Source organism: Lissotriton vulgaris, chromosome 7 (assembly GCF_964263255.1).
Source record: "Lissotriton vulgaris chromosome 7, aLisVul1.2, whole genome shotgun sequence".
NCBI classification, from domain to species: Eukaryota; Metazoa; Chordata; class Amphibia; order Caudata; family Salamandridae; genus Lissotriton; species Lissotriton vulgaris.
Window position 1 is genome coordinate 411,259,157 of NC_141695.1, and position 13,340 is coordinate 411,272,496.

General features: G+C 47.0%; 1 protein-coding gene across 1 annotated transcript in view; it reads left to right on the plus strand.

The window, feature by feature from the left end:
* Window positions 1-13,340, plus strand: part of LOC147701759 (uncharacterized) — a 546,044-nt gene that overhangs the window by 459,950 nt on the left and 72,754 nt on the right. The window contains exon 11 of the mRNA XM_086930377.1: window positions 1,333-1,548. Within this exon, the coding sequence (XP_086786503.1) occupies window positions 1,333-1,548 (216 nt within the window). The remainder of the gene's footprint in view (window positions 1-1,332; window positions 1,549-13,340) is intronic.

Here is a 13,340-nt window from a genome sequence, read left to right on the forward strand (position 1 = left end):
GAAATTAGTATATTGTTTTTTTTGTTGTTATTTTTATTTCGATTAGTCCATAAATCAGATACATTTACAGAAATCTCATGAAAAGAATGGTTAGAACATACCATCAAATAAATAGTGCATTAAGCATGTTCCATAAAGGAATAATTCCCTGTTCTAAGATCAGGATCAGAATTTTTTGATTTGTAGAAAAAATGAAGAGCTCTGGTTCAAACAAAATAGTGAGATCAGAGGAGCATAAAGCTTTAAAGGCAAACTAGAACAACCAAACTTCCCTTAAAGATTAGTTCATAGGACTCAGCTGAGTCTCAATAAATCCAAGTAAATCAGCATACTGTTGCACTAGCAATCCGTTAAAAATCAAATAGCAAAGTGAGGTAAAAGGGAAACCAAGTAGAAGCAGTAGCCAAGATTGTCAGGGTTCTGGCAAGGAAAAAGGGAAAAGCATAGAAAACCTGCCTCTGCCTAGGAACAAACACTAATATAAAAGTCTGGAAAACATGTTAAACCATATCAGGCTTCTTCTTCCATGGGCCAATAAGGTGGCAACATATTTTGGTAAGCAGGTTCAGCTTCGCCGTTTCCACGAAAATACATGGGGCTTACAAACTGTATCACAAGGTTAGCTACAGTTTTGTGTAGTTTTATTCTGGAAACATTAGACTTGGTTAAAACATAGATCGACCGTCTACATCTCAATTTGTTTTACTGTGAGAACAATGGAATCATGCATTATGGTTTAACTTGCACAAGTTATTCTATTCAAACGTTATATAAAACTCGAGAAAATAGGAAGTTCATGATATTTGATTAATAACATGTTGCTTATAAGATGTTTGTTAAACCGTAACATTGTGCAGTTATTGTAAATCAGCACAATTCAAATGTGTTCCTTTCCTGCATTAAAGTTTACGTTTATCATTGCATATTCAATTACTAGATTAATTAATTTTCATGTTAGATCATTTGCTTTCTCACGATTGATACATACAATACAAATCAGAATTAGGAAGAAATGCCCATTGCTACCATAGGTCGGTAAACCCATTTTGCAAGTTAGAAAGCACTTCTGACTCACACAGAGGGTTTCAAACGTACCAAAAAATCATTTTGCGGTTGCAATTCCTGTCAATTCGTGAATTGCAGTGTTGGCGATTGAAAGTGGCCCTATTCCTGTATACCTTGTGAATGTGGTTACCATAGCTCCTCATGCCAGTGTATGTTGTGCATCATTCCAAAGGTGTATGTCATTTTCAGATTTTTACAGGCATTATTCAGTGTCAAAGAATGCAGTTACAAAGGTGGCTTTCCTCATGCAATGGCTTGGTATTTTAGGTTTTAGAAATCGAAGATCAAAATTCCTGGAATCGGGTTTTGTGAAGCTCATTCCAGTGCATCGAAAAGTGAGACGACATCTTTGCTTCACAGAAGTACAACCAAAAGACACCAATAAGCCACTCAGCAAACCAAAGCCAAGAGTCCCGGTTCCACCAGGGTCAAAAAATACTAGAAAGAAGAAAGAGATATGTCATCCAAAACGAGAAAACACAGGTAAGCATGATCTTTGTGAAAACAGATTGTTAAAAGACAAAATAAGGGGGCAGACGGTATATGCAGCCTTTTTAATGAACCCACAGCAGCAATTAATATTATGCTCTTCAAGTGTTGTCATATAAAATTCCTCAGCAGCACCCTATATACCTTTTTATTGCAGCGGTTTGTTCCTGCATGTTTTAGGCCCTCACTAGCAACAAAGGAAGAATATTATATTTCTGTACTGTAATGTAATATTAGACTTCAGCACTAGCTAGTAGGCCTCTTTAATGCTACTCCTTTGGTGAGGTAAGTGCTCTTCTTATAGATGGCTTGCTCTTTATAATGATTTTTCTTTCAGCTTCCATAACTACTTCTGGCCCTATCCCTATCATTGTTGCTGCCTTTGTGCTTTTTCCTCTTTTTTCATTTGAGGGAACCCCTTTTAGTTTGTACACCTTACTGATTTTTCCAGTTTCTTCTTTTATTTCTAACTCTCTTTGACACCTTCTATCATTATATCTTGCAACAGAAGGGCCACCAATTCATGGCTCTCTGTGGGATTACTTATATTTTGTGTCTACTTATCTTTTGACATGAGGGCATGGTGCTCTCGGCAAGGCTACCCTAGAGCCTTGTCAGTGACCACATAACCAATACCATTCTGAATTCCCAAAACTACTGTTGCTCTACATGTACCCGCTGCTCTTCGTGTGCTGACTCCCTTGCACCCAGTCAATTATTTGCTTCAGGATAGCCCATTCCACTAACTTACGTTTGGATTCTAGTGACTTCAGTTGCATTATTGGGCTGTTCAGTAAAGGATTTAGGGCCCGATGTAGGTAAATAGGTTTTACCGATTCTTAAATACTGAATTTTACTGATTCGATATTTAAGAATCGGTAAAACCTATGTAGGTAAAACATCGGTAAAAAATACCGATTTGGTAAGATTCGGTATTTACTGAATCGGTAATTACCGAATCGGTATTTGTCATTGATTCCTATGGGCCTTGAAGAACATAGGAATCAATAGCAAATACCGATTCGGTAATTACCGAATCGGTAAATTTACCGAATTGACAGGGGGAACAGGGTGTCACTTTGACACCCTGTTGCACCCCTGTTTCAGGCTTGTGTGCAATGTGACACACATACATGCCCTTAGGGCATGTCTGTGTGCCACATGGCACAGGTGTACATGCACAGATGTGCATGTACACAGGGATTAGTTATTTACCATGTAATAGTATGTCCTGTAAGCCCTGTAGCACTGTTAACAGTGCTACCTACATAAGAAAATACAGATTTGCTAATTTTACCGATCGTAAATTTTACCGAATCTGTAAAATTTACTGAATCGGTGATTTTACCGAATCGGTAAAGTTACCAAGCCCTCCATACCAATGTCCAAATACCGGTCGGAAACGGCCGAAAATCGGTATTTTCGGCCGTTTCCGACCGGTATTTGGACACCTACATTGAGCCCAAAATCAAGCATCTGGGAGTGGCAGCATTTTCTTTGTGTGATGTGTCTTGCAACGATAATGGATGGAACCTGCAACCTGGGCACAGGCTCAGTAGGAGGAAGTAACTACTAAATACACATATGTGTGGTTATGGTTAAGTTAAGGGTTCAGTAGAATAAGCATTTTTGTTTCTCTCACACATTTTTGCACCATTCAACAAACCTTAATGAAAAGTACATATAAGTTGGGTTCCTAACGGCAATTTCATGCAGTGCAGATCTGTCAAGTAGGGGCCACAAAATAGGGAAACGGGGTTTTCAAAAGTGATAATTCCCATTTCATCACCTATATACTCTTTGCTCCTCGTTACGGAAAAATATGGCTGATCGTAAATACAAAAAACTCTCCATCTAAGGGGAACTTTACACAAGGAACTGTCTTCACTTGGTTTGGCGTGAATTCATTCAGTATCTTTCTAAACAATTGCATTTAAAAAGATGCTCCATTCTGGCCATGAAGAGGTCACATTTTAGAGCTATCCAGACAGCACTTAAAGGTGTATTTTTGATTTGCCTATATTTTCATGCTGTTTGATGAATTTGCACAAAATTTGGAAAATGTTTACTATGTTTAGACTACTCTTGATATTTTAAAATATGTGAAGTTGTGTCAAGTAGGAAAGATTTAAAAGGGGGTGGTGCAAAATTGTGTTAATTTGCTAATAGCCATGCTTCGTGGTAACTATAACCCATGCCAACCCATGCGCAGTTTTCTCTTCAATAATTGCACTGCAAATGTTGCAGTGATATTATCAGTGATGTCATAGAAGATGTAATATATGGGGTAATTAGCAGTGCATGGTAAGGGCGTGAGTTATAGTTACTTTAGGGCTTTAGTTATAGTTACTTGACATAACTAGAACTAGTGAATGTAGGTGGTTTTTAGAGTTCAAAATATTATATCGTTAAAAAAAAACATTTCACCTAAATTTAGCATTACTTTAACCTTTGGCTTTTTCAGTGAATTTCTAGTTTTTTTTTAACCATAAAGTAATATTTTTTTCCCATTGATAAGCCCAACCCCCCCCAGGCACTGTGGCCGAAACACCTGCATGCAGCCAGTCCCATGCTGGACATTGCATTTGGCTGTGCACAGTATGGGGTTTGGCAAAAGGTCTGGCCTTTGGCCAGGCCCTGTTGCCAATTCCCATAAAGGCAGGCAACCCCACACTGCACAAGGCCTTTGGTCGTGCATGACAGGGGTTGGCCCCCCACTTTCAGCCAACCCCACTCTGCACACTCTTTTTTGTGGGGGCGCTCCAGGGTTGAGCTCTTCAGGGCCTATAGTTGAAGAATCCGGCCCTGGCTGTTATTTGGTTTTCTTTTTTTGTTGCAATCCTGTGGGAGTCTCACGAGTTCGCAGCACAAATTGCCAATGTTTATTTTTGCCCGTTGGCCCCATGCGGTGTCCCTTTAGGGTCCCCCCGGGGGGGCTTATGGGGCGGGCATCCATGCCTTGCCCCTTATGCTTTATTTTGTTTCATTCAGGACAGGGGACTAAGTCTGCAATGGCTACCAGAAGCATTTTTCTCAAGTTACTTGCAACCAATCAGAGCACTTGCTCCTGTGGGAGTCTGACCCCCATAGGACCCAGATGGCACAAGGGAAAAAAAGCTCCCTGGAGCAATCAGAGTGCTCTAATTTTAAACTGGTGCTCCATTGAGACCTTCTAGAGCCTCTTGCTGACCCACCCCTCCAGGACCCACCCCTCCATGCATCACAAATTACTGAACAGACTTGCACCAAATTACAAAAAGCTAGGGGTGGGCGGTATTTGCGTAGTCGCGCTACGCAAAGCTTCGCAAAACGGTAAAAAATCCCTGCGAGCACGCAAAAGTACCGCAAACAGGTGGAATTGCTTGTTCCGCCCGTTCACAATTCTTTTTTCCTATTAGCGAATGCTGTTTGCGTGCTCGAGGAGAAATATCTGGCAAACATGCATTTTGAAAGCGCAAGCAAGCCAAAAATGCTGCAAAGCAGCGGATCACATAATGTTTGGCAATTCCGCGTTCTCCGCAGAACGCGAAATTACCCAAATTTCACACATTCCACGAGCAGAACGGAATTTCCCGCCCAGGTCTACAAAAAGCACAATCTGCGGCCCATGATTTAGCGGCCAGTTAAATGTGGTGTAATTCCTTTCAGCAGTTTTTGCTGTAGCACATCTTAAAGAAGTCTATAGAAATTATACAGAGATTTGGGGACTTATTATGAGTTTGTATTAACAAATGTTATTACCATTTATAATTGCAGACCCAGAATATCTGTCCAATATGAGCCATACACTTCACCTGTAGGATATATGAAAAATGCCATTTGTCCCAGTTGCTGTGTAAACATTATGTAAATAAAACATGATACAATAACAAAGGGATCAACACTATATCAAACTATTCGCCATGTCATTGTACATTTATTGTCTTGGTCCCTCATGTCTCCAGTGTAGACAGCTGTTATCAAACTATTCATGCTCATATGTCATTATCTCTCCTTCTATTTGACAATCTACTGTAGTGTGTTACTCAGAGGAAGATATCTGTAACTGCCCCACCGCTGCCATATTTTAGTGTGTTTCTACGAGCATCCACATGTGATAAAGACAGGAAGTTCCAACTCCATAGTAAAATCCATGCCTTTTTTCCATAGTGTTACATGAGGTGTGGTATCCACCTTCCATTGTCTGGCAATGTCTTGTTTTGCTAATGTGTGGCCTAAAAATAGCAGGTGCCTTTTGTACTTATTTTCCCAGAATCCTTCTGTACAATGTAGGAGTGTTAGTTTCGGGGAACTAGGTAAGTCCCACGCCAGCACCTCTGTCAGGTCATTTAAGACGCCTCGCCAGAAGCAAACTAGGGACAGACATGACCGGATCGTACGAATGAGTGTGCCCACATCTGAGTGACACCATAGGCATTGTGGGGAAGCAATTAACCCTGCCATCTATAATCAATGTTGGCTATTATATAGCCTGTATAGATATTTGAATTGTATGAGTCAGGTAGAGATTCCCACCTCTCGTGGTGATTAGAGTGCTTTAGGCCAGTTTCCGTCATTGATAGCTCCTAAATTGGTAGCTCATGTTTATCTTTGGGTAGCCAGGTTAGTGGGGCTATTAGTAATGAGGGGAGCAGCTGGTGCCTCTGGGGGCCCCCCACCCCAGGGACCAGACAATGCAACGCTCTTGGCGGCCATTACCCAGTCCAGGGACACCCTCGACGCAAAGATTGGGGCTATTGGTGCGGACGTGACTCTGTTGCTCCAAGACTTACGCAATGCGGTGGCCCGAATCACGGAGGCTGAGACGCGGATCACCGGAGTGGAGGACGATGTCGTGACTCTAAAAAAAAAGGTGGCTGCCATGGAGGGTATTCAGAAGGGCCTAGCGCTCCGTGTGGAGGATGCAGAGGGGCGGGCTAGGCGCAATAACCTCCGCTTTGTTGGCTTTCCGGAGGATTGCGAAAAAGGAGATATGGAGGCCTTTCTCACACACTGGCTAGAGGGCTGGCTGCCATCCGAGTCCCTCTCCCGCTGCTTCGTTATCGAGAGAGCCCATAGAGCGTTGGCCCCTAAACCGCCAGTCGGGGAGCAACCGCGAGCGGTGATTGCCAAGTTACTCAACTATCACGACCGGGACACTATCCTGAAACAGACCCGTTTGAAAGAACAGCTCATGTGTGAGAACCAACGGATCCTAATATTCCCGGACTACACAACGCTGGTACAGCGCCAAAGACAATCCTTCGCGGATGCCAAGGCCCGCCTGAGAGGCCTCAAGATCCAGGACGCCCTGCTCTACCCAGCCCGATTGCGGGTGATCTACCAGTCCCACACTCTCTTCTTCAACTCTCCGGAGGAGGTATTCAACTGGACGGATGAGACTGTTCGGGTCCGGCCGCACACTCCACCGGCTCGGGATTCAGACTCATCCTCTTCGCCAGCGCCGAAGCATACGCATTGACGATCACGGAGTAGAAGTAATTGGAGGTCCTGCTCTACTAAACGCTCTCCCGCAAAGAAAAATGTAGCGGAGGGAACCGCTTCTTCGGACAATCCGACTGTGGATCCGTGATTGGGGGCTCACCGCTCCTTGGTACAATGAGGTGATATCGGCGGGTGGCCCAGAGTCGCCCAGCCGGGACTACAGGTGTCCCCGAAACCCGCCGACATCACTGGACAAAGTTATGGATTTTGATATGTGATGTTGGGTGAGGGTGGTGGGGGCAAAATGTAGGGCAGACATTTGCCTCAGGGTACTAATCGCCCGGGTTTCCACGGGTGGTAATCGACCATTTAAGGGTCTAGTTAGAGGTTGTGGGGTTGGGTTATGGGGATCCATTGGAGCGGGTGGCCACTGACCTCCCGTTGTGGGCGGTGGCTCACCCACACCGCGACAGATACTTCAATGTTGCTGAGGTATAGGGGGGGTGGTGGGGGTTCGAGGAGTTGAGTTTGGCCCAGGTTTGGGGTGGGGCTTTGGGAGACAGTGGGTGTTTGGGGTACACAGGGAATGTTTATTGCTACACGATGGTCCAGCAGGTTCGATTACTAGATTGTAGGCAGACTCACCTCCATATGCTCAGGCGAATATTCATGAGCTCGAATGATGGCGGATAGAGGCCCAGTTCCGGAGCTCCCCAGGGTGGCGCTACGGGTCATGAGCTGGAATGTTCGGGGCATGCTCGATAAAATTAAGAGGGGCGCTGTGCTAAAGCAGGGGAAGAGGGAGAAAGCAGATGTCCTCTTTTTACAAGAAACCCATCTCCTGGAAACCAAGACTCTAAGTCTACAGCGATTTGGCTATCAACAGGTGTACCACGCAGGGCTTGTCCGAGGGTCCCGGGGTGTTGCGGTATTGATACATCGGAGGGTGTCATATATACACTCAACACAGTGGGTAGATGCCCAGGGTAGATATGTGTTTGTTTGGGGAACGATTGATGGGGAGCCTGTTGTTTTTGGAAGTGTGTATGCCCCCCCCGCTGCAGTGGTCCCTGGTGGAGAAACTGTTCGCTGTGTGATCTGAGATCCCTGATGCCCTGGGGGCGGTTGGAGGGGACTGGAACGATGTGATGGATGGGGCGTTGGACCGCTTTCGACCGGGTGGTGGGTTGCCGCTGACTGCGTCTACAAAGTTGTGTGATATGGTGCGGAGTTTGTGTTGGCCGGATGCCTGGTGCTATCAACACCCAAATAGTAGGGAGTACACCTATGTCTCAGCGGTGCATGGCTCCTTCTCACGATTGGATTACCTGTTTGTTCCCTGCTTAATGATAGGAAGGATAGAATCAACGGCCGTATTGCCGCATGGGCTCTCTGACCACTCTCCAATAACTATGGATATCCGCCTGGATCGGAGACGGCAGCCGTTTCGATTGCGCCTCTTCACCTGGCACCTTTAGCAAGATGAGTATCAATCTCACATGCGGGAGGCGATAGCCCACTACTGGTCTGACAATGCAGGATCGGGGGTAGACGACTTGACCCTCTGGGAAGCTTTGAAACCCACACTCCGGGGAGTAGACTGTAATGATTGAAAGCAGCGCAAGAACTCGCATGCGCCACTAACCTTAATGCAATGCCCAGCAGGAATGATGGGATGACTGTCCTTGCCACCTCCCACTGCACGTCACCCAACAATGGGACAGACACCACTGTTAGAGCACGCACAGCCGGAGGCTGCAAGGGGAAAATGACGAGGTGGAGGAATGTGGGTTTCTCTGATCTCTTCAGTTCAATTTCTAGGGTCAGCGGCTTCACTGAGAAGACCTCCCTGGAGGTGGGTGAGAAGAGAGAGAGAGAGAATAATGTGACTCTGTACTGCTTCGCACAGCCCCACTTCCCCTGTGTTCCGGGACTTACCACTGGTAAGAATGGATACTCCGTGGATGAAGGCTACCGCTTCTACGGATGTCTTTGTAGCTGTCAACAGGTTTCGAAGAGTTAACTCACTCTCCGCTTCAGGATCACGCACGGAAAAGACTCTTCCCCATAGAAGGACCCAAAATACTCCTTTTGGGGGGTAGTCTCGCAGCAAGGCTCTGCAGGCGCAATACCGCCTGATATCCAAGGATTCCAACGTTACAACAAAAAAAGAACGATGCAAATTGCACAATCTCCCACTGGGGGTTGAACGGATAACTCAGAAGAAAACACAAAGGTAACGGAAGAGAGCGAGCCCGCTCTCCTCGATCTGTACAACAAGCGCGGTTCTGTTAAACTCACAGGGACGCGCTGGTCTCCGCTGATCTGACCTCGCTGGCACTTCGTCGTCGCGGCGGGTGTTTGATCACTGGCCTCGCTGGCACTTCGTCGTCGCGGCGGGTGTTTGATCACTGGCCTCGCTGGCACTTCGACGTCGCGGCGGGTGTTGACATAACGGAAGAAATGGCTTGAACACGAATCTCCATGGCAGAACTCTAGATGAACTAACAAACAGGGAACGAACCAGGAACAGGATTGACAAGCCCCGTTTTGATCAAGGGGTGGAGCTTAAATAAGGTCTTCCCATTTTGCCTGATCCCGGCGTCGCTTGGCCTTCTGGGACTGGTAGTTTTTCCTGAGATGACTTACATGACGCTGTCTGCAGCAACCTGCCGTTCTGCCTAGGGCGATCGCTACAGAACCCCCTCTCGAGGACTGCCGTCCCGGCGGTCGTCCTGGCTTCCCAGGGTAACGTTCGTGAAAAAGGGCAACCAATTCGGGACAATGTAAGTGATCCGTAGGTTCCCAGGAGCGATCTTCGGGGCCGTAGCCTTTCCATTCGACTAGATACTGAACCCGACCCCGTACTACACGGGAGTCCAGGATGGCCCCTACTTCATACTTCAACGGCAGTCTCGACTCTGCACTCAACAATCTCCTACTCTCTTGTGAAGGAATGGGACTTTCCCAGCTAGTGAACAAACCCACACACGCAGCAGGGCACCAGCTCGATTTAATCTTTTCCTCCCCCCAGTTAGCACTTCTGAGCGACATTCTGCCAATGTGCTGGACTGATCATGCACTGATCAAATTTCATATAGTAGGTAGCAGGTCTTGCAGACCGGCATTCCACGGTCATGTACCCCCGTACAGAGACTGGAAGGCTCTGGACAAACTCAGACTGAATGGCCCAGTATTTGAAGTAGAAGACAGTTTCTCCACTACGCAACCAGTGGAGGCCAACTACCTATCCCTTTGTACAAGGATTTCCAGCACCTCGGAACGCCTCGTCCCTCTGAAAAAGGGCAAACCACAGAGACGAGCACCGGCCCCATGGTTTGATGACTCCTTAAGAGCTCTCAAACTAGCATGCAGACAAGCAGAGAGAAAATGGAGGCAGGGTTACTCTGACACTCATAAAACCCTCTGGAAAGCAAACCTCCGGGAGTATAAAACTGCCATCGCCCTAAATAAGGCCAAACATTATTGTTCCATCATAACCAACGCCACGAACAGCTCTAAAAGTATTTTTCAAATACTCAAAAATCTGACCAACCCGGACTGTGTCACCTCTACACAGCCTCCTACCCAAGCCCTCTGCGACAATCTTGCAGTGTTTTTTATTAATAAAATAAACACCATTATTCACAACCTGAAAACACCCCCCTCCTCCGAAACTTCTAACACGCTGAGACCAGACACCAGCTCGCGAAATTTGTCGTCTCCAGGCTCTGTCCTTTTGGCTAGACTGGGGGAATTCCCTTCGATCCCGGCCGTCGAGTTTGAAAGACTTGTGCTTGGTATCACCTCGGGTTCTCCACTCGACCCCCTACCTCCAAAAGTCTGGAAAAATTTTGGTAATGAACTTTTTGACACCATGCGCCTAATATGCAATCAGTCTTTGCACAGTGGCTTTGTCCCAACCCCTTGGAAACAGGCACTAATCACCCCTCTCTTAAAGAAACCCTCCCTGAGCCCAGACTGTCTTTCCAACTACCGACCCATCTCTCTGCTGCCTTTCCCAGCGAAGGTCGCCGAACGTTGGGTCAGTTCATGCCTGTCCGCCCACCTAGAACAAAACAACCTTCTAGACGATCACCAGTTCGGGTTCCGTCCTGCCCACGGCACCGAAACAGCAGTCTTAACTGCCATGGAGGATCTTCGCATGCGTGCAGACAGGGGCCAGCCAGTGGCATTGATACTGCTGGACCTGTCTGCCGCATTCGACACGGTCAACCATGGTAGGCTGCTGCAGAGACTTGGGGAGGTGGGAGTGGAAGGCACGGCATTGCTCTGGTTTCATTCCTATCTGCGGGACAGAAGACAGGCTGTCTCTCTTCCCCCTTTTCAATCCGCCTTTGCAACAGTACCCCAGGGAGTCCCTCAGGGCTCCTGCATCAGCCCCATCCTTTTTAATGTGTACCTCATCCCGCTAATCAAATTGATCCCATCCTTTGGGGTCAAAACAATAAATTACGCGGATGATACACAGCTCATCCTCTCGTGGGAAGGTGAAGATGCCATTCCTTTCTCAATCTTCCACGACTGCCTAAGAGAGACGGCTGGATGGCTACACAGTAATTCCCTCCAGTTCAACTCCGCGAAAACGGAGGTCCTGTTCTGCTCAGGCACTAAGATACCCCGTCAGTTTCCGAATGAATTCTGGCCCCCGGAGTTTAGAGACAAACCTCTGCCAGTTCCTTCGGTGCGCAACCTGGGAGCCATGCTGAACAACAAATTAAGTATGGAAACCCAGGTGACAAAAACTGTGGGGATCTGCACAGCCCTGCTTCGATCACTGCGGAAAATCATGCCTCTTCTCCCGGCACAAGCCAGGGCGACGATAGTCAGGTGTACGATACTCAGTCGCCTTGACTATTGCAACGCCCTGCTCCTGGAGTCTCCAGTCACGATGTTGGACCGACTACAGCGAATTCAATCTGCCGCCGCCAAGCTGGCTCTTGGTTGGACGAGGAGGGCCTCAGCCACAGCAGCCCTGGCTGAGCTGCACTGGCTACCCTTGAGACAAAGAGTGGCCTTCAAGTCCCTCTGCATTGTCTTTAAGGCTCTGCACGGACTTGGACCCAAACCTCTGCAAGCCCTGTTTCTGTGGTACACTCCTGCCAGAGACCTACGCTCATCCTCTGCCTGTCTGGTAAAGGTACCCAGATTTAACAGAACCAGAACTGGGGGCAGATCCTTCAGTGTTGCAGCGGCCAAGCTGTGGAACAGCCTGCCCACTGACATTCGTCAGACATCACAGCTTCTTCCCTTCAGGAGACGTATCAAGACCTGGCTCTTCCCCAAATAAATTGTCCGTCTGACTGTTCTCCCGGTTTACCGTTAACAGAGTAATTTCCAGCGCCAGGAAGCCTGCAAGGTGTCAGTCGCGCTTTACAAATTCTCAAAATAAAATAATAATAATACTCTTCTTGCCCTTCCACTTCCACAGGGCCAGGGCGCTCTGGCAACCGGACACTAGGTAGACAAGGCCGCAGAAGTGATACATGGAAGACTGGATGTATGGACCAAGCCACAGGCAAAGAGAGTTTCATGGCCACAGTGTTGATCACCTCACAGATACCATACGGACCGACATATTTTGGTTTCAATTTGTTCGCACCTTTCAAGTGCAGGTTACGAGTAGAGAGCCAAACCTTGTCGCCCACCTTATACTCGGGCTCCTGAGACCTTCGTTTGTCTGCAAATGTTTTCTGGGCATTCTGAGCCGTTCTCAAACTGTTCCGTGCCTCTATCAAGATCGCTCGAAGATGAGCATGGTGTTCCTGAATAGCGGGTACGAGGGAATGAACCGGCCACTCAAAGGGAAGCATGTTCGGATGGTATCCGTGCAGACAGAAGAAAGGAGAACATCCCAAGGTGGAGTGTACTGCATTATTGTATGCGAATTCCGCCAACCATAGAAGAGTGGTCCAATCAGTGGTGTTTTGTAGGGTGAAACAGCGAAGATATTGTTCTAGGGTTTGGTTCAACCGCTCCGTCTTACCATCCGTTTGCGGATGGTAACTGGAAGATAGGCGTGCGTCTATTTGCAGGGTGTTACAGAGCGCTTTCCAGAAATGCGAGGTGAATTGTGTACTGCGATCTGTTATCACCACACTTGGTAGTCCATGTAAACGTACGATGTTCTGCAAGAATACCTTCGCTAACTCTCCGGAGGTAGGCAATCCGGGTAGGGGGATGAAGTGTCCCATTTTGGTGAGATGATCGACCACCACTAAAATGACTGTTTGTTTCTCACAGGGAGGCATTTCGACGATAAAATCCATGGACAAAGTATGCCAGGGTTTGGGCGGAATAGGTAAGGGGTGCAACAATCCTGCTGGTTTAGCATGGCTAGA